The following is a 26,508-nucleotide window of genomic DNA, read 5'->3' on the forward strand; positions in this document are numbered from 1 at the left end:
TCAGGATCTGGCTCATTCTTTTATGCCACGCTGCGGCATTGGTCTATTCGAGGTTGCATGGCTCGGTGGCTTCCCACACTTTGGCAGAAACATCAGTTTCTGCACCTTCCTCATTTCGGGGATTACCATCATCTAAAGACTTCAGCAGTAGCATCCTGAACATATCCGAATACGCCAGGATCGCAGCTTTCAGCGCCACGGTTCGTATTCCATCCGGACCGGGGGTTTTCTTTGATTTTAGTCACATCGACGCTTCTTTGAGCTCGTCGTTAGTCACTTACCACTCGGCTGTGTTACCTCCTTCTTCTTCGCCGTACGGTGTCGGTGACCAGGTAGTTGAATCGTGATTCGGTAAGAGACCCTCAACGATTATCTTTAGTTTTCCCGGGTATATTTCAGCTGGTGTCGCAGACCCTCGTCTTCGTCATGACGACTCAGTACACGTCCCCCAGGGATTGGCGTTTATTTCTCAGCACAGCTACTTATGGCAATGGGCTTGCTAAGGTTGATCTCCCATTTTAAAGAGTCCCTACCTTCTCGAAACGTCGCTTGTGCACCTCTCTCACTCTCCGATCTTACGCTCTGAGCCCGTTTTCTGGATCTAAGACAAGCAGCGTGTAGCGTACTGACCTACTCATTTAACCCGTAATCTGCACACCGTCTACTGCATGGCCCTAGTTTTCGTGACATTGTAACGTCACAAGCCGTCCCAATCCTTCTTGCGCATCAACGTACTTGATTCCGTTGTTCGCCGAAGTAACTCAACAAAGAGGTTTTCGTTAAAGGCTTTCGTCTTCCACTTTAGCTTGCGGCCCGTCCTTCTTCGTGCTGCAGAATCGCCTGGTGGTCTCTATGGGGATACTTCTCTCACACTCTCCAGTCCATGTTCGCCGTCAATCAAGGACTACAGAATGTGGTGAAATTTCTCTCGGTACCCATATCCGTTTCGTGAACCAATAAGCTCCCAGCTCCTCGCTTCGCCGCGATCTACTTGTTATAGTCCTCGGCGGTTGAGCTAGCCTCCACAACGTGCCGTCAGGTAGGTGTCGAGTCTGCAGCCAATTTTCACTACAAGGAAATATTTTCACAAGATAACTTTTGCAAATGAAACTTTCATTTCATTTAAAATTTTAGGTATATTTTTGTTTAACATATTGATTTTTTTTAAAATTCATCAAAATATTTCGGGGGGGGGTTTCGTCCCCAAAACCCCCCCCGCTACTACGCCACTGCATCTCAGCAAGTTCTACAATTCTTCCTGTGACTCCATTCAATTATCTCTTTTAGTTTCGAAGCAAAATCATTTTTATCTTCTCGTTTCATATGCAAAAACAACGATTTCGAACCCACTGCATTTGTGATGAGGCCATGCTGTGTTAACTATTAAATTGCAACGAAATGAAAAGCGATAGGGATAAAGTGTCAAATAACAAGTTGTAGAGAATATTAAGGGGCACCAAATGAACAATAGTGACGATAAATTCAGTTGATTAATAATTAGAATAATTACAACAATCACCAAAAAACCGCAAATTTTGAGTTATTTTACTAGTAAAATGTCATGTAGTACACTTAACTAAAAGATATCTGTACATATATCGAAATGAAATTTTCTCAGCTTTCCAATGAAGCCTTGATAATAGCGATATAAAACATATTTTTTAGATTAGAGTCTTTTAAGAACTTGCAAGTCAATTACAAGAAAAGTTTAGTCAAATTACAAGGAAAGAAGAAGAGATAGGAATGTTATGTTGAAGAATAAATTATGAATCGTCCTCAAACCCAACTTTTGGATAATAGATATTGCTATAATCATAATTCTTTATTTTGAGAAAATTAACAAAAACCTCATCAAAAACACTAACTTTTAACTACTTTACAACTAAAAGGTAATTAAAGCTAATTATCTGAAAGATATAAGAACATTATTCAATAGAAAATTTTCTCATCTTTCCAATGGCACTAAAAGATTTAAAATACGAGGTATACCTTTTGAGTTAGAGGTGTTTTAAGATAAACAAGTTTTTTACACAAAAAGTTCAATAACTCTGTAACGGTTGATATTTGATGGTATATGTAGAACGATTTTTTGCTCCAAATATGACAGTAAATCACCCTTCGAGAGATTCTTATTCATGAACCAAGCACCCTGTATAATATATACTTGCTCACTATCGTAACCTTGTGGGTCCATTCCAATTTAATCTATCCATGATCGAGTAGTCCTTGAGCTCTTCAAAAACTTTGCCGAAAGCGCAATCATTAGACATTTGAGATACATCATTATCTACCACATGCTGAAAGCATCTACGCTCACTAGCGCCGCATAGTGAGAGTATTCTAAACTAATCTGTTACCGTTGGGTAGCCCTCGACCACTCGAGCAGCTTTGTTGAAGACACCACCCTTCTTAACTGCCTTTATGTTGAAATGCAGAAATTAAAAGGAAAAATGCATGCTCACTAGTGTCACCTAGCGGGTATATTCGAATTTTTTCTATACATTGTCAAACAGCACTTGTCCCCCTGGAGAACTTTACCAAAAACAGCGTTTTCCTAAATTATCAAATTTTAGAAATATATCTATAATGATAAGAAAGTTTCATTCTTATTAGCGCCATCTAGTAGGCGAGTTCTGAACTAATTTGTTCGCCGTAGGACAGAGCTCGACCTGCCTATGAATATTGCCAAAGACACCACCCTTCTAAATGATCATGATCTTGAGATACATGCTTTAAAAGAAAATGCTCACTAGCGCCGCCTGGCGGGTCTATTACAATTTAATCTATCCATAATCTAGTAGCCTATGACCTCCTCGAGTACTTTGCCGAAAACACCATTTGTCCAAGTTATTAGACTTTTGAGATATATTATAATCTACCATATGTTGAAAGCTTCTACGCTCACTAGCGCCGCATAGTGAGAGTATTCCAAACTAATCTATTACCGTTGGGTAGTCCTCGACCTCTCGAGCAACTTTGCTAAAGACAGTACTACTCTATCTCATCATGATGTTGAGATATAGAATTATTTTAACATGTGTTGAATATTTGCATTAGCACTAGCGCCGCCTGGTGGAGTAATTGCGAGTTATACTTTCTACCATCCAAAAGCTCTGGACTTCTTTTATAAATTCCCCGAAGACACCACCTTTCAAAATAAGCAGGGTCTTGATATATTTGACATTGAATCCATTTGATGATAGTCGAATTTACGACGAGAATTTCGATTTATTTACTCTTTCTTCATAGCACCCCTGGCGGCATAGTTCTCAACTAATTGGATACCCAATTACTCTAAGTTGTAGGCCCAAGTGAGTACAACAACTTTGCCAAAGAAAGTATAGCGCTACATGTTGACACGGACGAAATAATCGGCCACAGCCCCAATTAGTCGAAATCCCATAAGCTATGGGTATCCTACAACGCGGATTCCTTTTTCACGCCCCCTGTTAATCGCGTAGTAGGAGACCCGACTGTAGGAGGCGATCCAGTAGCAGCTTTTCATAGACCTTGCTTAGCGATGACAATAGGCTGATGGGTCTGTAGCTCGTGGGTAGCGTGGGATCTTTTCCAGGTTTAAGGATCGGGACGATTTTAGCCATTTTCCAGATGGAAGGGAAATACTGAAGTTTTAAGCACTTGTTGATCACCTTCGTTAGAAAAGTAAGAGTTCTTTGGCTAAGATTTTTTAGAATGAGATTGAAAACCCCATCGAACCCGGGTGCCTTCATATTTTTTGTGTTCCTGATAGCTGAGTGAACTTCTTCTACTGTCACGAGTTGATTTGGAGGCACAACTCCAACTGTTTCGTTTAAACTGCGAACTTTCTCCTCAACCAGTGTTTCGAGCGGGCTTTGGATGTTGCTACCGAGGTTATGTGAGCGCACAAAATTATCGCCGATGATGTTGGCCTTTTCGAGGGGAGAAACATATAGCTTCGCATCCTTTTTTAGTGGTGGAATTGGCTTGGGACGAGACTTGAGTACCTTGGCGACTTTCCAGAATGGCCGTGAGTACGCCGTTAAGTTCTGGATAACCTTTCCAAAATTTTGGTTTTTGAGATGGTCCATTCTAACTTTGATGACAGCGTTGAGATCTGATACGAGTTGTCTTTTATTCAAGTCACCCGTTCTCTGGAATTGACGCCTGTATATGTTTCTCAGGCGAATGTAGTGTTTGGTGTCACGGTCGATTGGGATGAAATTAGCCTTCACTGGTATTTCCCGGATGCAGGACCTATCTGCTTCCTGCACGGCTCGATGGAAGCCAGCCAGGCATCGATCAATGTCTTCTGTATTGTTAAGAACTGGATTTTCGTCCAGTCGTGAGTCAACTATTCTTTGAAAGGTCACCCAGTTCACTCTATGGTAATCTTTTCTTTGTTGGATCGGAGTCGCTTTGTTGTAGAATGATTTCTTTTCTTGTATATAGTTGTCAAGTCATGTATAATAAAATTGTAATGAATACATTTGAAAGCTTTTAATAAATATAAGCAACTGAAAAATTCTCGTGTTCATGATTGAGAAAGGCACAATTGCACCGCTAGGTGGATTAAAACAGGGTTTTCAGTTCAATATTACCGTGGCTGTTTTTTCTTTTTCAAAATTTTAGATCTCGAATAATGATTTCTTTTCCTGTATATAGTTGTCATGTGATGTATAATAATAAAATGAAATATATGCATTCAAAAGCTTTTAATGAATATAAACAACGCTCACATTCCCGTGATTCATGATTGAGAAAGGCACAATTGCACAGCTAGGTGGATTAAAACAGGTTTTATCAATTGCGACAAGTTTCTTAAATAGTGTAAAAAGGTTTTTGTCATGAAGAAAAAATTATCAAATTTCCACGAACATTTTTAAAAAAAGGTCGTTGCGGGAGAGATGCCACATGTGCAGGTGAAACGCTGCACCATGGTCACAAATTGAAAAATGGTGAACAAAAGTATTTTTAGCTATCGTTGATGTTTTTTTGATTAGGGGTCTTCAACTGAGTTTCATGAAGTTTGATTACGCCTATAAATCGGCCAGCACCTCAATTTTTCTCAAAGAGGTAGTACCATTTTTTTATTCAACATTTCAAAAATATTTTTCTTTTGCAACATTGTGTAACGGTTAAGTTGGAGTAACTTATTTAAGGGTACTATTTATTTATATGTTTGTACGCGCGCTATGTGTTGGAAGGGGTTCCTTAAAGGCAATTTTTGGTTGTTTCTCCCAACAATGAATTTATACAACTTAGGCTTGCTCTTTATAGATACATTTTGAAAAAGCATTAAAATTTTCATATTTATTGTTTGCATGTCATATAATCACGATAAAACCAGTATAAATCGGCCAACAACTAATAGAACCTTCACGCAGCCAAAAAGAAAATTTTCAATTCAACACAGTTGCTGTTGATTTTTAATATTACCACATCCATTTGTTCACGAGGATGAACCTTACTGAAATAACTTTTATACAGTTCCACCATATACAAAATTTTGCACCGATAACATACAATAGTGAAACCGAGAAAAGCAATTTTAATATGCTCAAAAACCTGCAACATGTAGTTCAACAACAAATTCCGCCAATCGGAAGTTTAGCTCATTACAAGCTGTTCGATTATCATATGAAGGTGCCTTGGTCCAGGGTTAACCAACACCAGAAGTCGATGCAACACCAGAGACGTTTGCAAATTATCAAAAGGCAGGTCAACTGTACCTTGAAGCTGCGGGCAGAGTGTTAGTTTGGCGCGTAGCTAGTGTAGAAGCTATAAACTAATGGCACAAAATTATTTTATTGGTATAACGTTTTAGAATATAAATGTATAATGTTAAAATTTACTACCCGATCCTTCACGTTACAATAAGTAAGTTTAAGTGTACAAGTGCACGGAATGTGACTACGATGCGCTGCTTTTAATGTGCCCGGCTAGTGAGTTTGTTACCAACCTCTACAGAGGGCCACTACAGATGAAGGTGGTAATTTTATTCCGCGTCACGGCAAGAGATTCCGATAATCTGAGCCACCGACACAAGCTTTATTTTTCCCAAGTATTTTCACCGATGTTAAAGTCACAATAATGCGGATGACAATACAATACAAATACGAGGTGTTATTAGTTCTCAGATCACGTTACGTGCATATCAAGACAAGGTTTCCACTGTCTACTCTGTAACCGCGACTATTCCAGGAGCTAAAAATCGCTCCGCTTTTTAACAGAAATGCATACGAACATATCCTACCTACGTCGCTTTGTTGCTCTTACGCTATAGAAAGTCTCAATCAATCTTTAAGGAAGGTGGTCATAAATATATTCAATGCAAATTTCGATACAACACTTCATCTCTTTAGGGTGGTTATATATACTAGACAGATCAGTTAATTATTAGCAAAATAACATTGTTGTTGACTTTCCATAAACTCTCAAGTTTCTCATATACAGTTACATCATATGTGCAATTGTGTAACGATAACGTTCAGAAGTTTAACCGAGGCGAAGAGCTTCAATGCCAAGAATGACATGCCACACGACGACGAATATGATAACGACAAAACAGAGATCACCACATAAATGGATGATAAGAAAAACGGGGGAGGGCTTAGGAGAGTTGGTAAATCGATTGCCTTGTACGTAGCTACCTGTGTTCAATTCCCAACCCCGCACGTAGGTTTAGGGACTGTTCTAAAAAGATTTTTCGCACCAGCAAAAAGAAGCGAATGACGAAGCGAAGCGAATTATAGAGGTTCAAACCTCTAACACAGCGCGCTAGATCAAACCACAATTGAAAGATTCACGGAAAAGTAGGATCCATCACGAAGGACACTTGGGGAAACCTTTTCCCTGGGATTCCCTACGGCATTCGTGTGGTGTAAATGCAGCTGATCAAACTATCCCTTTACATCTGACCTTTGAGAAAGAGGAAGGTGTTACCTATAAGCAAATAACTCTATAGAAAGATGAACGACCACTTTGTTTTCAGTAATGAGAGATGGCTTTCGGTCACGTATTTCTTACAATAATATTTTATTGCGTCTATCACCAACGTTTCGAATATCTATGCGTTCATCTTCTGAGCAAAACTACAATTTGAACAATAATTACATACAACATTCAATTTGCAAACACACAGATTACTTACAACACGAACAATATTATCTTAGTCAAGTTGGTTTGAACATTTAGACGGAAGAAACAACGCACTGATCTACACTGTAATGTCAAAATTAAGTTTGAATTTGATTTGAACTGCAAATTTGTTTGAATTGTGGCAACTTACACAGACGGTCCCCGCACACATCACCAGCAGACTGAGCAATGAAACGTTTCAAAAAGCAAAAGTGTGTGTTGTAAACAGTATCGAGGTACGGAACAGATGGGAGTGGAAACAGCAATAATTTGGCGTAGGGGAAACGAGCAGAAGAGAGTGAAGTTTATGCTTAATGAGAGAGAGTGTGTGGCACCCCAGAGTATGCTGCATTTAAATTATTAGTGTCGGTTCTGAAATTAATTGTTGAACCATCACTAAAAATGTGGCACATTTCCAAAATCTGTAAAGCTTGTAATCAGTTGTCATGCTCTAAAATTGTTGTTTTTGATAGATCAAAGCTGTGCTCATTATCAATGGCATAAACCATTAGCGCTGTCTTTTTAAACTCGTCTGCATTGCTTCTCTCTCTCTCTCTCTCTCTCTCTCTCTCTCTCTCTCTCTCTCTCTCGCTGCTTGACGATTTGAATTCATTGTACCGATTTATGAGCGATCGGTGGCCAGACAGGCGCTGTTTGAGTTGTTGGGTTGTTAAACCTATGTACCTCATTACTGCAAAAAAAACTCTATGTACATACCTCAGTCAGCCGGTGTGGGCACGTAGGAAACATGGCGCAGTGAATTTCCATTTGACGCAGTTTTGGTTCGGGCACGGATGCTTCCGGAAGTACCTGCATCGGTTTGGACATGCTTCGTCACTCCTTTGCCTGGAGTGCGTAAACGTGCAAGGTACACCGGAACACGCGGGCTTCGAATGCCCTAGGATCGAAGGGGTATACCTGGTGTAACAGTCGACAATATCGTCGAAGAGATGTGCCACGACGAGTGCTTATGAGTATACTCTCCGAGCTACACAGAAAGTGGCGAAGGGACCAACAATATAGCGCCGTCGGCCAGAAAGCCGCCGTGAAACCACAAATCAGGTTTCGGGAGAATTCCACCGCCGGCTAACTCTCCGTCGGTGTAGACTAGGTCCATCGCCGGGGACCAGTTGTGTAGTACGCGACGTAGCACCGGGTTCGGGTCGTCGTGGCGCCGGTGAACCGGACGTCAGGCTTCACCGAAATCGCCGGACCGACCTCCACACCCTACCGGTTAGCTCGTGGTGAGTAAGCTAGATCCACCGTCGGGGATTAGAGCAAGTAGATCGCGCCGAATAGCTAACAGTGGGTCGTTGGGGCGCCAGTGAACCGAAAGCTACGCTCCACCCTGAATCGCTGGATGGATCTCAGCACCTACTAGCTGGCCCGTTGAGTAGGCTAGGTCCATCGCGGGGATTAGATCGACTAGATCGGAACGAAGCGGGGAGTTAAATGGCTCACTGAAACGAATATCAGTATCGAAAGAAATCCACCGTCGGAGAATTCTTAGTAAGGTAGATTTACCGCCGTGGACTATCCAACTATATCGTGACAAAAATGATAGCTAATTGACTGATAGCTAATTGAAACATCGCTACCGAGAGAAATTCCGCTGTCAGCGAACTCATTGCCGGATAATATCCGAGTAGATCTCGATAAAGCTGGGAGCTAAATGGCTCAAGAAAGAGGATATCGATGTCAGGAGAAATTCCTCTGTCGGAGAACTCTCAGTCGAAGTAGGGTGAGTTCTCCGCCGGGGACTATCCGAGTAGATCGTGATATGGCTGGAAGCTGAATGACGCACGCAAACAGGAGCTAAACGGCTCATGGAATCAGCATCTAAACGGCTCACTGAGACGGTAATTAAATGGCAAGGTATCAGATGAAGACAATAAGCAAAAAAGGAGTCGAGAGTTAAATCAAAGCTCAAAGTTCGATCCTTCTTATTTTTGTTGTTGGGGGAAACTTTGCCACTGCGACCACTATTCAGGTTATCTTTTGTGGCTGCCCCTGTTTGCTCTACATGTTACAAATTACCCGAATCCAATGTAGTTGGAAACGAGTTGTCTGTTTGTCCACATGTGTCGTCTCAACCGGGTAGTACATTATTAATGTACTGCCCTTGTATGCAAAAGTGACGTAAGTGCAACTTTGGTCAAATTTCGTTTTTTTCATATTTCTGAAATCTTCACAAAAATCCAAGTCTTTCAGTGTAACTGTCTTTAAAAAATTATGCAAAATGGCCTTTTAGAACGAGAAAAACAAAGTGGCGTAGACGCCATTTTTTTACCAAAGTGACGTACCGGTGCAATACAGTATTGAAGGTATATTTAACAAGGCAAAACAATTTATTCTTAAGCTGTTGTATCATAAGTAATGTTAGGAGCTAGATAAGCACCATTTTGTGATATAAATGGCTAGTGTGGTGTTATATTTATGCTAAGGTGGTATTCAAATTAGTTTTTTTCCTCTAGCTTTGTTATTAGGCTCATTTATATAATACATAACGGAGCTGAGTATATCTATAACTTCAGTTTTGAATTAGTAATCAAATAGTTTGTATTAGAAAAGGGCGAGGGATGGTATATAAGTATAGGTTTATGGTTAACTTACGTACTAAATTATTGCTATTGTTAGTTTATGTGTGTATTTTTGTAGGCGAAGGCGGCATATTTTGGGTCATACTTCAAATTAGTTCTTTTAGCACGACAAATTTTTTTAACTATTTATATTTTATAAAGAAGTCTCCTGTGCAAGTTCGAATGCTTCTTTAAAGCAGCAAGCTTAGTCTTTTTCAACATGTATTTTTCATACCACAATAATGTACGAATGTATCTTGGTGAAAAATTTTGTTCAAAACCTTAACCGCTGTTGTTCTATATTTCATCATTGTAGTGCGCAATTGGTACCCAACCAATTAATTTCAAAACCAATTCCAACTAAAACACCTGCAAATGAAATGGAATTTATTCAAGTCTCATAAACCGTGAGTTGAACTGTTCACATATCCGGCTCCAAATTTATACGAAAATTTCATGGGGTCAGTCCGAGGCAATGTTAAGCCAGTTTCATTAATTTTTCTAAGCATAGCATGATAACTGGTATTAATATAACATGAACATTAATAAATTGTATATATAAAGGCTCTAAACTAATTTTTAAACTATCTGAGAGACTTTGTGGATTCAAAATGAGTAACCCATACTTGTGAAACGTTTGTACCTGAATACACCTGTTATGTGACACGCTTGATCCGCTAAAAATGCAAACAACTCCAGAATAACCGTGTACTAGGAAGACTTCAAATGTGCTTGAATAGTTTATAGACAACCTATATGATGTATTTTGATGTGCCGAGTAACAGGAATATTCACTAAAAAATTACCAAAGAAGCGGGAAACCGGAATTACCGGGATCAGTCGTTAAGTGGAACACTGTATCCAAATGTCTTCAAATATGATTGTATTTTTGACAGATCACAGAATTTGATGTGCCGCATGACAGAAATAATTACTAGCATTGTTTGGCCCGAACTTCCATATTCCAAAATTGTTAATAAAGTGTCCCTAATTGGCATTAGATTTGCATTGTCCATAAATTATAGAGTTGATATTATTAGACATGTCGCATGACAGAAATGTTTAACAAAAACGTTTCATCCCGGATGACTTTACATGTGATAGTATTGTTCATAGAAAACCGAGCTGGTGCACCTTGATGTGCCGCGTGACAGGAATATTCACTTAAAAATGTGTCCCTTGAAAAGGAATCCGGAATCACCGAATGGGTTGTAAAGTTTCTCCGTGTTTCCGGATGACTTTACATGTCTGCAGATCATCGTTAATGTGCCGCATGGCAGGTATCTTCAAGTATAAATGTTTCACAAACATGGGTAGCGCACTCCATATTCACTAGGGCTTCCAGCCCAGAACTGCTTCCACGTTGCCTGAAAGAGGCCTACATGATACCAAAATGAAATTATAGTGTTCAAATGTAGGATAAAATATACAATACATTTTATAATAATGCCTTACTTGCTAAACTTTGGAAAATTAATGAAAATGTACTGAATGGTCCTCGGACATAACCCACGGAACATCCGTATAGATCCAAAACCGACCATCTGACCAGACCACCACATATAGCCTCGGAAACTTGAAGGAATTCATAATCATTTGCAGATAATTCAGTTGAAACGGTTGATAATATACGACACATTTTACCCGGTACGTCAGAACTGCATAAAAACAGTGAAATGAAATCGCTATTTTTTTGCAAAAGTGACACTAGCTAAAATTTACAAGGTTTTTGCCAAAAATTAAAAATTTAAGCAATTGGCTATTATCTACGATGAATTGTACACATTTGGTACAGAACAGATAGTTGAAACATTATTCGTGCTATTGAAAACATGACGAAACACAAAAATTGGTTTCCTGAAAAATATTCCTATTGGCGCTAACGTCAGAATCGCATAAAAGGGCAGTGTAGCTACAATCCGCTTAGGACTGCTTTGCCATACCTCGTGAGGCGTCATAAAATGCCTTCCGAAGTGTCGCTCCCTTCGAAGAAATAGTACTGCACAATGGCAGAGACTATGTTCCGAGCTCTTGGGCTCGTAGTTACGGAATCGACAATGGTCATCTTGAATTTTGCCAATCCTTCTCATAGACCAAGTGAAGCTCCAAGATATAACAGAAGAAAGAAGTGCGACGAAAGCACAATGCCCCCCCCCCCCCCCCCCCCAACCCACGATGGCGAAAAAGGAGTAAGAAGTAATTTTGATGGTTAGGCACGAAAGTGAGTCATGAATCCCAGACAGCCCTACAGTTCAATACACCACAGGCCAGCTTTTTAAATCTTACTATAAAAACATACTCCAGCTAGATCAGTTTGTGTCAGTCCTGTAAATAAACAGCACAATAGATAAGTCTTAAACAAACACCAAATCGGTTAAACTAGCAGTAAGTTTGTGTTAGTTACTGACGAGTAGGACACTAAAAAACCAAACTCTTAGGACAATAACGACAACTGCAAAAGGTGCGTCTAGTACCTCAAAAGCAGCAACCAGTACCAGCAATGAAAAAGCTACAAAAACGGAGTGTTAAACTCGTAACCCCTAAATATAGGAAAAAAATAGGAAAGTAGAACTTATTTTTTACTTTTTCAACGACATTCAATTAGCTGGAAATTACTGAGTAGGGAAAGTTATGACAATTTAAAGCCGTAGTACTCAAGTAAAAGCAAGGATGTGAAATATACATATCAAAAACCAAAACTGGTAGGGTCAATAGAAACAGGCTTAAAATTTTATGGGCTAATCTTTTGTCTTCTGCTAACAGGAGTCGAGTTTAGGCAGCATAACTACGAATCGCTCGAGTCGAGTCGAGGGTTAATGGTGAGCGACCATCTTGAGTATACGGTCGAATCTGCGTAGTGATTTGACACAAACTGTCAACGACTATCGTTTCCGTGACAGGTATCTCTTGTTCAGATGTGGCATTTACAGGCAGGTAACATTTGAGGTCGCCATCGACCAGGCAATTTTGAAACATTGCCAGTGAGATTATTTTTAAGCGCGATCAGAACGCCGCCACCGCGATCCGGTTGACTGGAGGGAGAGTTACGATCACAACGTTAAATTGTGTAACTCTCTGAAAGTGTTGAGTTATGTATGTCGTCGCGCTGCCAGGTTTCTGTGAGGACAATATCGTAGTAATCGCAAGAAGAGAAGATGCCAACATGAAATTCAAAGTTTTGGATCACATGCTTCGAACATTTCGATAGAAGACGGACAAAAAAATGTCAGATTTAAGATTAGCGGCTAGAACGTACACAAGAGGTAGGTCGCTGGCTGGTAGTGTGACTGCGTCGGAGCGCTCGAGGGCTTCCGTAATACCGTATACCGAGCATTTCGGTAATGACAACGCAGCGTGGTGTCATTAATGTAGACTCGGCGATGGCAGAGAAATTTTGCCTCGTTCAAATAACGGCAGAGTGCTGGAGTATGTAGAACATGCAGAACAGCAACTGCTTCTCAGATGGTGAATCTGTTTTTATTCGAATATTAATGATTTTTGTTTTGATCGGATAATTTTCACGCTTGCACTTAGAAATGTTTCGAACGGGATTGTATGCAGTAATCCTTTTCAAAGGTGTATTTACGATTGATGATAGCGGTTTCGAGTCAACTTTAACCGAGAGAGCTTTAGGAACAACTTTCAAATCAGTTACGTCATCCTTCCAAAATTTCAGAGAATTCCCGTCAGACCGCACAATGTGGATCCATTCTACGGAAATTATCATTAGAAAACAAGACTGCACAGCCGTTACACATCCAGAATAAATTCAGTGAATAGGTTCATGAACGTCTCTATCTTGACACACAGTATGTGGAACGAATATCCGCTATACCCAAGACAGGTGATTCGTTCTGAATCATTAACGACTTTCGAGCTGTTGGTACTAGACTAGTGGGTATGCAATATGCGCAGGAAATTAAACAACTCCAACGGGTAGGATAACGTGTGTCGATCGAAGCGAACTTGCACGCAACTTTTGATATCTCAGCTATCCACCAGCAGAGGTCGCTTTGGACGAAAGAATTGAGCGTGACGTAGCGCGATGTGATAACGTCAGATAAAATAAAAAAACACAAAAAATAAACTAGCGCTTCAGCAAAACAGCACCTGCAGTAACCAGGAATAATCCTGATTGAAATCACGAAACTTTAACATAAAACTACATCCGATTAACGAAAAAACAGATAAAACGAAAATAAAAGAAATCGCGATTGAAAAACAACTTAAATTTAAACAAAAAACTTCAGCTCTATTGACGACCGGGATATAGCAACAATGATGCCAGGAAATGTTGACTGGATTAACTGTCAAAGATGCTAGCCTATGTGGCTAAAACCATTGTCAAGTAATATCGATAGTGTCAAGCAAGGAACTGTATACATTTTCGTAGAAAATCATTCAAAATTGTTCTGAAATTTTAATGCAGCTATTAATATGGTTTCATTGAGAAATTTGGCCTCTATCGATTTATGTAATAAAACAAGAAGTTTCTGCTTTATTTAATGACGACAACTCATATAATGGAACAAATATCCCCAATCATAATCCATCCAAACTACGCCCGTCAGCACCTGAAATTCAGTGACTTTCCTTAGCCAACCTGCCACATCCTCCCTAAATAAATAGACGATAAAGCCTTCCTAAAGTTTCTGCGCAAACCCATATCCAACCGTAGTATCACATCCGCATTATTCATTTTCATAACAGCCTATGTTCGCCTTTGAAACCCATCAGTGACAGTGTGAATGCTCGTGACCCCGACACGAAGCGTCCAACAAAAACCACCACTCTTCCTGTTGTTATTGTGCTTGGCTCGTTCTTGGGCGGATGTAAGCAAAAACAACCAAAACTTTCTTTCCGTCCTCGGCTGTCATCCGGCGAGGCAAGGCGAAGGTGGATATCGTATGACACACTTTCGATAGTGTGGCGACGTCTGGTGTTTATAGCTCGTTAGTTGGAATTAAGGGGAGAAAAGTAATTTAATCGATTTTTAGCAAACGAAGTAATCGGGTTTCCGCAAAATATCGGAATGGTTTCCGGTGTTTAAAAATACGCGAAATAGTGAAATTATTACTTTTGCACCTGAGCAAAAAAACTGTAATCATTGCCTAAAGTAATTATTGTTTTTTCATACAGTACATTAGTATCACGACATAGGGAGTGGCGACTCTCCATTACTAGATGCCATTGGTAAGAATTTTTTTTACATTGTTTTGCAAGCATTAAACCCATATACACATAACAAATGAGCCGCGGCTGCCTCTGCCTCCACTGAATAATCCCACAGAACTTACCTGAAACATATCCGTGTCGTGGTCCTCTTTGTACTCCACTATGACGGCCTGATTCCGCGACAGCGTGTACGATATCGAGTGCTGTTTCGCGTCGAGAATTGCCTGTGAAGTCTGAGGTGATTGTACGATGTAGTGCTTGGACCGTTTGACGCCATTCGATTCGCCGCGTTTGTATAGCACAAATTTGGACCGACGTCGTCCACGGTCGCCCTGTGGCAGAAAGCCATTATATCTGTTGGGAAAGAGAGGGAAGCGAAAGAAAATGGTCGAAAGAGTTAGAAAGAAGCAAAAAAATGTGGGTTGATGTTCTCTCAGTGTAGCGTAATTAGTTTTATCAATAAGAGCCATAATTGCCGCTAAATTAAAATACTGAGAGATAATAAATAAAGGGAAGAAGGAATGTCAACAGTTAACAGTGTAACTTGTGTGGATGGCAGTTTGTTTTACCGCGAGAACTGGAACGACACTGATAAGCCTGTTTGCTCGCATTGTCCGTTTAAAATTAAACCAGTTCAATCCGTGTGGCTCAACAACCTGCTAGTTTACCGGATATTGAATAAACAACCAAAGTTTTCGAATTAGATTACATGGGTTACATAGATAATGTATATTCGGTGTGTATGAGCGGACGATCTATGGGGTAGCCAAAATATATCGATGACGAATTTCTTAGCTTCACACCTAGAAAAAATAGTGAAAATTTACATCTCCTGACCCTGACATATACGAGCATCAAAAATGACTTTTTTCATAAAACGTTTATTTGACACGGCATTTGCAAAAGGGTTTTTTTACATAACATGTTACAAAAGTTCTTAAGACTATCACGATATAATAAAAATTCACTTTCTAATGCTAACACTGAGGATGATCATCATTTTGAATATTTTTATTTATACTCTATTTTCTTGAATTTCATTGTAAACCTATTGATAGTTTTTCTGTAAACTTTGTTTATTTTTTTTCTTTATTTATATCGTTTTATCTAACTTAACTAACTGCGAAGAAATCTAAATTATTTGTGGGTAGCAAGGGAAAAATTAGAAACATTGTGGGGATAATTATATTTGAATATTTATTGTTTTCAGGAAATGATAAATATGGCCCATGTATGTAAGATCTCGTAAAGCGAGGATATCACGAACAGGAACATAGGGTGGTTTTCTTCTGGCTCGTAAGGAGTCTATTAATTGGGATCTGGCTTCACGATATTCAGTGCAAGACCAAACAATATGTTCAATGTCTTCGTAACCCTCTCCGCAAGCACATTGATTATCTTCTGCGATCCCAATACGGTGGAGATGCGCATTCAACGTATAATGGTTGGACATGAGCCTAGACATCACACAAATGAAGTTTCGACTTACATCCAACCCTTTGAACCATGCCTTCGTTGATACTTTAGGGATAATTGAGTGCAACCACCGTCCCAGATCACCATTGTCCCATGATGTTTTCCAACTAGTAAGCGTCCTCTGACGAGAAGCGCTATAAAATTCATTGAAGGCAATAGGTCTTTCATAGATGTCACCGTCCAGTGCTCCTAGTTTGGCTAAATTATCCGCTCTCTCATTACCCGGTATGGAGCAATGAGCGGGAATCCACACTAAGGTAATTTGATAAGATTTATTTGTTAATTTAGTTAAGTATTCTCGTATCTTCTTCAAAAAGAACGGAGCGTGATTGTCAAGCTTCAATGAGCGTAGTACCTTAATTGTGCTGAGGCTATCTGTGAGAATGAAATAATGGCTCAGAAGTAAAGTATTAATGATTTCCAGACTATAGTGAACTGCTGCTAGTTCGGCTGTGTAAACAGAGGCAGGTTCTGCAAGCTTGAAAGAGATCGAGGTGTTATTGTTGAAAATACCGACGCCAGTGGCCTCATTGATTCGTGACCCATCAGTGTAGAACATTTTATGGCAGTCAATGTGTTGGTATTCAATTATGAATATTTTAGGGATCTCCAGAGAGCGCAGGTGATCCGGGATTCCACGAATTTCCTCTTGCATGGACGTGTCGAAAAATAAAGTGGAATGGGGAGTATCTAGTATATTAACACATGTCATAACATAACTAGAAGGCGTTATTTCTTGTGACATGTGATTGAAGTACACTGTCATGAATCTGGTTTGGGATTGAAGCTCGACAAGTCTTTCAAAATTTTCAATTACCAATGGATTCATAACCTCACATCGTATAAGTAAACGAGAGGAGAGATCCCAGAATCGATCTTTTAAGGGAAGAACCCGCTAGTACTTCAAGACTCATCGTATGTGTCGATTGCATGGAACCTAAGACGATTCGTAAACAACGATACTGTATTCGTTCCAATTTAATAATGTAAGTGTTTGCAGCTGAACGGAAACAGAAGCACCCATATTCCATTACTGAAAGTATCGTTGTTTGATACAATCTTATCACGTCACTTGGATGAGCACCCCACCAAGATCCGCTTATTGTTCGGAGAAAATTTATCCTTTGTTGGCACTTCTTTATCAGATACCTCCCCATGTGCCTTTAGAATCGAACCAAATTCCGAGATATTTAAAGGTCATGACTTGGGCTATCGTTCTACCAACCAACTGAAGCTGAAGCTGAGCTGGATCACGCTTCCTTGAAAAAACAACCAACTCTGTTTTCTCCGTAGAGAAATCGATGCCTAGCTTGAATGCCCAACTTGATAAATTATCCAAACTATCTTGCAGTGGTTGTTGTAAATTTATGGCTTTTGGTCCTGTAACAGAAACCACGCCATCATCTGCAAGTTGCCTTAGAGTGCATGGGCAATACAATTATCAATGTCATTCACGTAAAAATTGTAGAGAAGCGGGCTTAAACAAGAACCTTGTGGCAGGCCCATGTAACTTATTCTGAATGTTGCCAAATCGCCATATGAAAAATGCATGTGCTTTTCTGACAATAAGTTGTATAAATAATTATTTAATATTGGTGAAAGACCACATTGATGTAGTTTCTCTGAGAGAACATCCATGGAAACAGAGTCGAATGCTCCTTTTATGTCTAAGAACACAGACGCCATTTGTTCTTTTTTTGCGTAAGCTAGTTGGATTTCTGACGAAAGTAGCGCCAGACAATCATTCCCCTCCGAAAACCAAACTGGGTATCTGATAGCAAGCCGTTCGCCTCAACCCAATTGTCGAGACGTCGTAGGATAATTTTTTCCAACAATTTCCTGATGCAGGATAGCATTGCAATCGGTCGATACGAGTTATGGTCGGAGGCTGGTTTTCCCGGTTTTGGAATGGCGATAACTCTCACTTGTCTCCAGTCGTGCGGGACAATGTTCTGCTCAAGAAGCTTATTGAATAAATTCAACAAGCGTCTTTTTGCTAGGTCAGGCAGATTCTTCACCAAGTTGAATTAAATTCTGTCTGGACCGGAGCATTATTGTTGCATGAGAGGAGTGCAATTGAAAATTCCATCATTGTCAAAGGCGAATCTATGGAATCGTTACTTATGGGAGCATCGCGAATGATTTTCTGCGCAGGAGCAGAATCTGGACAAACTTTCTTGGCAAAATTAAATATCCAGCGATTTGAAAAATCTTCGCTTTCATTAGTTACGTTTCGATTCCGCATTCTTCTGGCTGTGTTCCAAAGAGTACTCATTGATGTTTCTCTTGACAAGCCATCGAAGCGTCTCCAATAACTAGACTTTTTGGCACGACGGAGACTGTCAAATTTGTTTTGCAAAATCGAATAATTTTCAAAGTTCGCACGTGTACACTCTTTCCGTTTCATAATTTCTTTGTAAGCAACTTGTTTAGCTTCATATGCATCCGAGCATTCTTTGTCCCACCAGGGATTAGGAGGCCGGCTATTCATTGTCATGTAAACACCACGCTATGGCACATATCTACTGGGAAAGAAAACCAAACGACTGTAACCCGTACCGGGCAAATGATCCGTTCAATCAACGGTACTATTCGGCTGGATAAGTTATAATTCATTGTCTAAGACTTTATTGTTACATAATGTGTGCCAAGTAAGTGTAAGTAAGTTATTCGTATGCCCAGTAATAAATCAAATTTCATTCGCGCTAAAATAATACATTTTACGCCTTTTTGCCTTTCTCAATAGAAAGGTATTGCAATTGCTCTGAAAACCGACTTTTTAACGGAGGCCCGGAGGGCCGAGTGACATATACCATTCGATTCAGTTCGTCGAGTTCGGCAAATGTCTGTGTGTGTGTATGTATGTGTGTGTGTATGTATGTGTGTGTGTATGTGCGTCTGTGTGTGTACGCGAACACAATCTCACTCACTTTTCTCAGAGATGGATGAACCGATTTTCACAAACTTAGTCCCAAATGAAAGGTGCAACGTTCCCATAGGCTGCTATTGAATTTCTAATGGATCCGACTTCCGGTTCCGGAATTACAGGGTGATGAGTACGAACACGCAGAAAATGTCGATTTTAAGAAATTCTGCAATGAATGTATAAAGGTGAAAATTTTTCCAAAATATGACCACAACTGCTTCGATTTGTAGTATTAGGTCACTAACATCCATTCAAAGTCTATTTGGCCACATTGGCCACCATCATCGGTTCCGGAAGCCCCGGCGGAAGTATCTAAATTCAGAATAACAGTCACATCGGTTTCTCGGAGATGGCTAGACCGATTCGACTAAACTTGGTCTCAAATGAAAGGTATTGCGTCCCCGTAAATGGCTATTTAATTTCATCCCGATCAGACTTCCGGTTCCGGAGTTACAGGCTGTGGCGTGCGATCACATAGCAAATTGTGATTCAAACCGATACTCCGATGAAAGCAAAAAAGGTAAAAATTTCGCTAAAATGTCTCTCAAACAACTTAAATTTGCTGTTCTAGGTCACCAACAGCCAAACAAACTTTCGTTGACTACATTAACCCCCATAGACGGTTCCGGAAGTGCCCGGGAAAAGCGGCCATCTTTAAAAATTTACGAATACACATCAGTTTCCCGGAAATGGTTTGGCCGATTTTCACAAACTTAGTCCCAAATGATAGCTATAATATCCCCACAGATGTGTATAAAATTTCATACGGATCGCTTATATGGGTCCGGAAATATAGACTAAATCGTCACGTCACATATGAAATTCCCATATAAGCTGGAACTCAAATTTTTTTTTCAAAGGAGGGACCCCATGAAATTTCAGAAATCGAATTCGTATTTTTGATGACAAACATCTTTAAAATGCATGAAACGTCGAGATTTTATGTTATTTCGAAAAAATTTTTTTTCTAAAAATCGACTTTTTGGGACTGCCGATTTCGCACCTTTTTTCAGTTCAATATTACCGTGGCTGTTTCTTCTTTTTCAAAATTTTAGATCTCGAATAATGATTTATTTTCCTGTATATAGTTGTCATGTGATGTATAATAATAAAATGTAATATATGCATTTAAAAGTTTTTAATGAATATAAACAACGCACACATTCTCGTGATTCATGATTGAGAAAGGCACAATTGCACCGCTAGGTGGATTAAAATAGGTTTTTTGAATTGGGCCAACATTTACTCTATTCAAAACACACGAGATTAATATAAGCAATGCTCCAATATTCACAAAGCATTGTTTCAAATATTTATTACACTTAAAACAATAAAAAATACGATTTCAACTAACAGAATTGTTTTATGATTCAACATCCGGCGTCCATTGATTTAAATCTTATATGCATTTAATACAACAAAATGAAATTATTGAAACAACTATTTTGTTTTTTGTTTAGATTGTTGTTATGATAACATTAACAAAATATTTTTTTGATTCAACTGTTTTCCACGTTTGATTTAATAAATGCTTTAGAGCTATTTCAACACTTTTTTAATTTATATCAACAAGTCAAAACAACCACTTCAATGGAAAATAATGTGTTGAAAGTGAAAATATTCCAGGAACACTGTTGGTTACTTTGATTGCGTTGACAAGACAAGTCAAACAAAAATCTAGCGTTTCATTTGAAAAAGTCGTTTTTCACTAACGTTCTCAACATGCTCAACAACAAAATCGGTGTGCAAAAATAAGATTATATCCTATAATTTGAGTACTGCGTAACTGGAACTGGTAAAAACATCTTGTGGCTCATTTATTATGATAGTGCCATTAGTTTTATATTAGATTTTTCGGATTTATACAAGGCAAGGTAACGGTACACAGAATAGATGGTATGACAGGTACACGCAAAGAAACAGCAGAACTCTGCCCTTTTGGATGAGACAATCTTTATTTAATTACTGATCGTAAAATTGGAATCAGTATATATTGACTCGATTGGTACGCACCCCATGTTATTCGAAGATTTGTGCCCAGCCTTGTCCCCTTATAAGATTCCTAATAAGAAGGGAAAGGAGACAAAAGGAAGGGGAATGGAAAATGACAACACAATACAATCAACACAAAACAGTAAACAGCATGAATTCTTCATTCCCGGAGGAATAATTAACCCTACTGACAAAGCCTATAGCTCTTTGCCACACTGGGTTAGGAACTATAGCATATCCTTACTAGCTTCCTGTACAAAAGTTTGTGTATGTATATAGAACCAAAAATCCGATTACGCAATTGCGTTATTGTAGAGCAATTACATATCAAAAGATTTGAAGTTCCGTAATCGAATTCACTGTCACACAAATAATACTCAGCACGCTGAGTAGGAAACTTGTGATATTTGAGTTTACAATGTCCAGTCAGTGCTTTGACTAGAATATTACAACCGACAGCAAAGTTTTTTTTGAAGAAGAGGAAATATCTAAAAAATAAAAGGTCTGGTGAATTTAGTGCGTCGATAAGGATTTTTTGTAGAATTTGCCATCGAGTGTACAGTAAAAAATATTCTGATGAAACACTCTTTGCTGTAGAGAGGAGGTAAGTTTTATACAGCCTCTGTTGTATTCAAATTATCATTTGGCTACCTAATTTTTATAAACGTTTTTTCACCGTCATATATCTAGTAATTTAAAAAAATTGTAACCATTTATTGTTATAAAAGATATTTGTAAAACTATTCAACTAGCAATCTAGTTGAAAAATGGCTTATGATCAGATGTGATTTCGTTTCTTTTGTAACGCAATGCTTATCTCTACGTTCTACTCATTTGATACCTTATAAACTGATATCATTTTATTGTCAAACATGTTATCGCAATATTTTCAACTTCTTCTAGCGAGGGTAGATTCATAAACTGTTTTTCATCAACAATCCTTTTTCTGTGTTTTCATTCTCTATTTGATTGCCCATTCTATGACAACCGCTGGCAGTTGTCTTTGTTTAATTTGATAACAGATTTCTCATCCTGATCCTATCTGATCCCACAGAACTTTTCTTTTTTGTGCTGAAAATAGTCCCGTAAAATTTTTGCAAATCTTTCCAGCAAAAGCTTACCTCGTACTTCGAATTTTTTTTCTCGAAGTACCCCTTCTTACATCGATAAAATTTTATACCGGCTTTCACTTGAATGTGTAAGTTGCCTGTGTAGCCGCTGCAAGCATTCGACTCACAGTCTGGATTTTCTCGTTTGTCGCTATTGGTCATTCAACGTTGATCCAGCCGTTCCACAGATGCCCTTTTGTATTTTTAACACTTTGTGACTGTAGTAGACCGCCTCGTGAACCTGATACCTTGCTGTGTTTAGTTTATCTCTTATTAGTAGCTCAATTATTCGTTCGTTGAGCTTTTCAACATATTCTTTAGCAGCATCCTGATTCAACAGTCACTGTTTGACCAAGCATGTAAATAGTTCTCTCCCAGCACATCATGGTTAGAATCGACGATTTTTGGAAGATACTAACATCGACGACATCAACGAAATAACCATTTGTCAAAACCTGGTTGTTTTGAAAACACGTTTCACCATTTGGATGTCTACAAATGCGTTTCCGAATATTTTGTTGTACTAAGTATTACACATAGCCATTTTTCTGCCTGCTGCAATATTGACGTTTACGCTGTCGTCGGTGGTTCTGGGGAGACTCTCATCACCAATAACTAGGCGAAAAAATTCTTCCCTACCGACCTTTGCATTTTCCACCCCGCTGATTAGCTTCACACCATGTTTTATGTACTCTTCGTACATCATGTCTACACGTTTGTTGAACTCCCTTTCATATCATCGGGTTTGTCGTTCGTTGGCGTATATACGTTGGTAATTGAATAACTTGCTTTTTCTCTTCAATAAGTATCATAACTCTTCATCACACTTCTACCGAAGACTGTAATATATTTTTCACATACCATCGCCGGATGCGATCATTATTACCTTACGACGGTTGCAATCAGTTATTAGACTGAATGTAAAAAAATATTCTATTACAAATTTAGGCACTCCAAAAAACGATTGGCTACATTGCAAATGTACTTTAGAGACAAATGATGTCTGCCTCATGCATAAGTTTCGATTATATACTACTTTTGGTATCTTTATTCACCATTGAATATAGAGTTTTACTAGAACCAGAAATACCGGCAAATGCATTTGTTCATGTTTTGCCGCATCGGTTCCATAAATTTGATATAATCCCTTTTCAATTAGCTCACTAGATAAACCGTTTGACAGCGATGAAAGTGTGTCAACAAATAAGTGAAACTATGGGTAGATGGCCATGGGATATAATTTTTATGAAACGTGTTTTCACACTGTAACAAACGAACAACCATGAATGGTCAAATATGTCAGCATGTTTCATTCATTAGTTGAACGTTGCACCGCTAGGTGGATTAAAATAGGTTTTTTGAATTGGGCCAACATTTACTCTATTCAAAACACACGAGATTAATATAAGCAATGCTCCAATATTCACAAAGCATTGTTTCAAATATTTATTACACTTAAAACAATAAAAAATACGATTTCAACTAACAGAATTGTTTTATGATTCAACATCCGGCGTCCATTGATTTAAATCTTATATGCATTTAATACAACAAAATGAAATTATTGAAACAACTATTTTGTTTTTTGTTTAGATTGTTGTTATGATAACATTAACAAAATATTTTTTTGATTCAACTGTTTTCCACGTTTGATTTAATAAATGCTTTAGAGCTATTTCAACACTTTTTTAATTTATATCAACAAGTCAAAACAACCACTTCAATGGAAAATAATGTGTTGAAAGTGAAAATATTCCAGGAACACTGTTGGTTACTTTGATTGCGTTGACAAGACAAGTCAAACAAAAATCTAGCGTTTCATTTGAAAAAGTCGTTTTTCACTAACGTTCTCAACATGCTCAACAACAAAATCGGTGTGCAAAAATAAGATTATATCCTATAATTTGAGTACTGCGTAACTGGAACTGGTAAAAACATCTTGTGGCTCATTTATTATGATAGTGCCATTAGTTTTATATTAGATTTTTCGGATTTATACAAGGCAAGGTAACGGTACACAGAATAGATGGTATGACAGGTACACGCAAAGAAACAGCAGAACTCTGCCCTTTTGGATGAGACAATCTTTATTTAATTACTGATCGTAAAATTGGAATCAGTATATATTGACTCGATTGGTACGCACCCCATGTTATTCGAAGATTTGTGCCCAGCCTTGTCCCCTTATAAGATTCCTAATAAGAAGGGAAAGGAGACAAAAGGAAGGGGAATGGAAAATGACAACACAATACAATCAACACAAAACAGTAAACAGCATGAATTCTTCATTCCCGGAGGAATAATTAACCCTACTGACAAAGCCTATAGCTCTTTGCCACACTGGGTTAGGAACTATAGCATATCCTTACTAGCTTCCTGTACAAAAGTTTGTGTATGTATATAGAACCAAAAATCCGATTACGCAATTGCGTTATTGTAGAGCAATTACATATCAAAAGATTTGAAGTTCCGTAATCGAATTCACTGTCACACAAATAATACTCAGCACGCTGAGTAGGAAACTTGTGATATTTGAGTTTACAATGTCCAGTCAGTGCTTTGACTAGAATATTACAACCGACAGCAAAGTTTTTTTTGAAGAAGAGGAAATATCTAAAAAATAAAAGGTCTGGTGAATTTAGTGCGTCGATAAGGATTTTTTGTAGAATTTGCCATCGAGTGTACAGTAAAAAATATTCTGATGAAACACTCTTTGCTGTAGAGAGGAGGTAAGTTTTATACAGCCTCTGTTGTATTCAAATTATCATTTGGCTACCTAATTTTTATAAACGTTTTTTCACCGTCATATATCTAGTAATTTAAAAAAATTGTAACCATTTATTGTTATAAAAGATATTTGTAAAACTATTCAACTAGCAATCTAGTTGAAAAATGGCTTATGATCAGATGTGATTTCGTTTCTTTTGTAACGCAATGCTTATCTCTACGTTCTACTCATTTGATACCTTATAAACTGATATCATTTTATTGTCAAACATGTTATCGCAATATTTTCAACTTCTTCTAGCGAGGGTAGATTCATAAACTGTTTTTCATCAACAATCCTTTTTCTGTGTTTTCATTCTCTATTTGATTGCCCATTCTATGACAACCGCTGGCAGTTGTCTTTGTTTAATTTGATAACAGATTTCTCATCCTGATCCTATCTGATCCCACAGAACTTTTCTTTTTTGTGCTGAAAATAGTCCCGTAAAATTTTTGCAAATCTTTCCAGCAAAAGCTTACCTCGTACTTCGAATTTTTTTCTCGAAGTACCCCTTCTTACATCGATAAAATTTTATACCGGCTTTCACTTGAATGTGTAAGTTGCCTGTGTAGCCGCTGCAAGCATTCGACTCACAGTCTGGATTTTCTCGTTTGTCGCTATTGGTCATTCAACGTTGATCCAGCCGTTCCACAGATGCCCTTTTGTATTTTTAACACTTTGTGACTGTAGTAGACCGCCTCGTGAACCTGATACCTTGCTGTGTTTAGTTTATCTCTTATTAGTAGCTCAATTATTCGTTCGTTGAGCTTTTCAACATATTCTTTAGCAGCATCCTGATTCAACAGTCACTGTTTGACCAAGCATGTAAATAGTTCTCTCCCAGCACTGTACTGTTGTTGTACTAAGTATTACACATAGCCATTTTTCTGCCTGCTGCAATATTGACGTTTACGCTGTCGTCGGTGGTTCTGGGGAGACTCTCATCACCAATAACTAGGCGAAAAAATTCTTCCCTACCGACCTTTGCATTTTCCACCCCGCTGATTAGCTTCACACCATGTTTTATGTACTCTTCGTACATCATGTCTACACGTTTGTTGAACTCCCTTTCATATCATCGGGTTTGTCGTTCGTTGGCGTATATACGTTGGTAATTGAATAACTTGCTTTTTCTCTTCAATAAGTATCATAACTCTTCATCACACTTCTACCGAAGACTGTAATATATTTTTCACATACCATCGCCGGATGCGATCATTATTACCTTACGACGGTTGCAATCAGTTATTAGACTGAATGTAAAAAAATATTCTATTACAAATTTAGGCACTCCAAAAAACGATTGGCTACATTGCAAATGTACTTTAGAGACAAATGATGTCTGCCTCATGCATAAGTTTCGAT

General features: G+C 38.5%; 1 protein-coding gene across 1 annotated transcript in view; it reads right to left on the reverse strand.

Annotated features, from left to right (window-relative positions):
- The window catches only part of LOC131677637 (protein pellino), a 177,737-nt gene that overhangs the window by 28,307 nt on the left and 122,922 nt on the right, over positions 1-26,508 (reverse strand). The window contains exon 3 of the mRNA XM_058957533.1: positions 14,996-15,227. Within this exon, the coding sequence (XP_058813516.1) occupies positions 14,996-15,227 (232 nt within the window). The remainder of the gene's footprint in view (positions 1-14,995; positions 15,228-26,508) is intronic.

Source organism: Topomyia yanbarensis, chromosome 1 (genome assembly GCF_030247195.1).
Source record: "Topomyia yanbarensis strain Yona2022 chromosome 1, ASM3024719v1, whole genome shotgun sequence".
In the NCBI taxonomy this organism is placed as follows: Eukaryota; Metazoa; Arthropoda; class Insecta; order Diptera; family Culicidae; genus Topomyia; species Topomyia yanbarensis.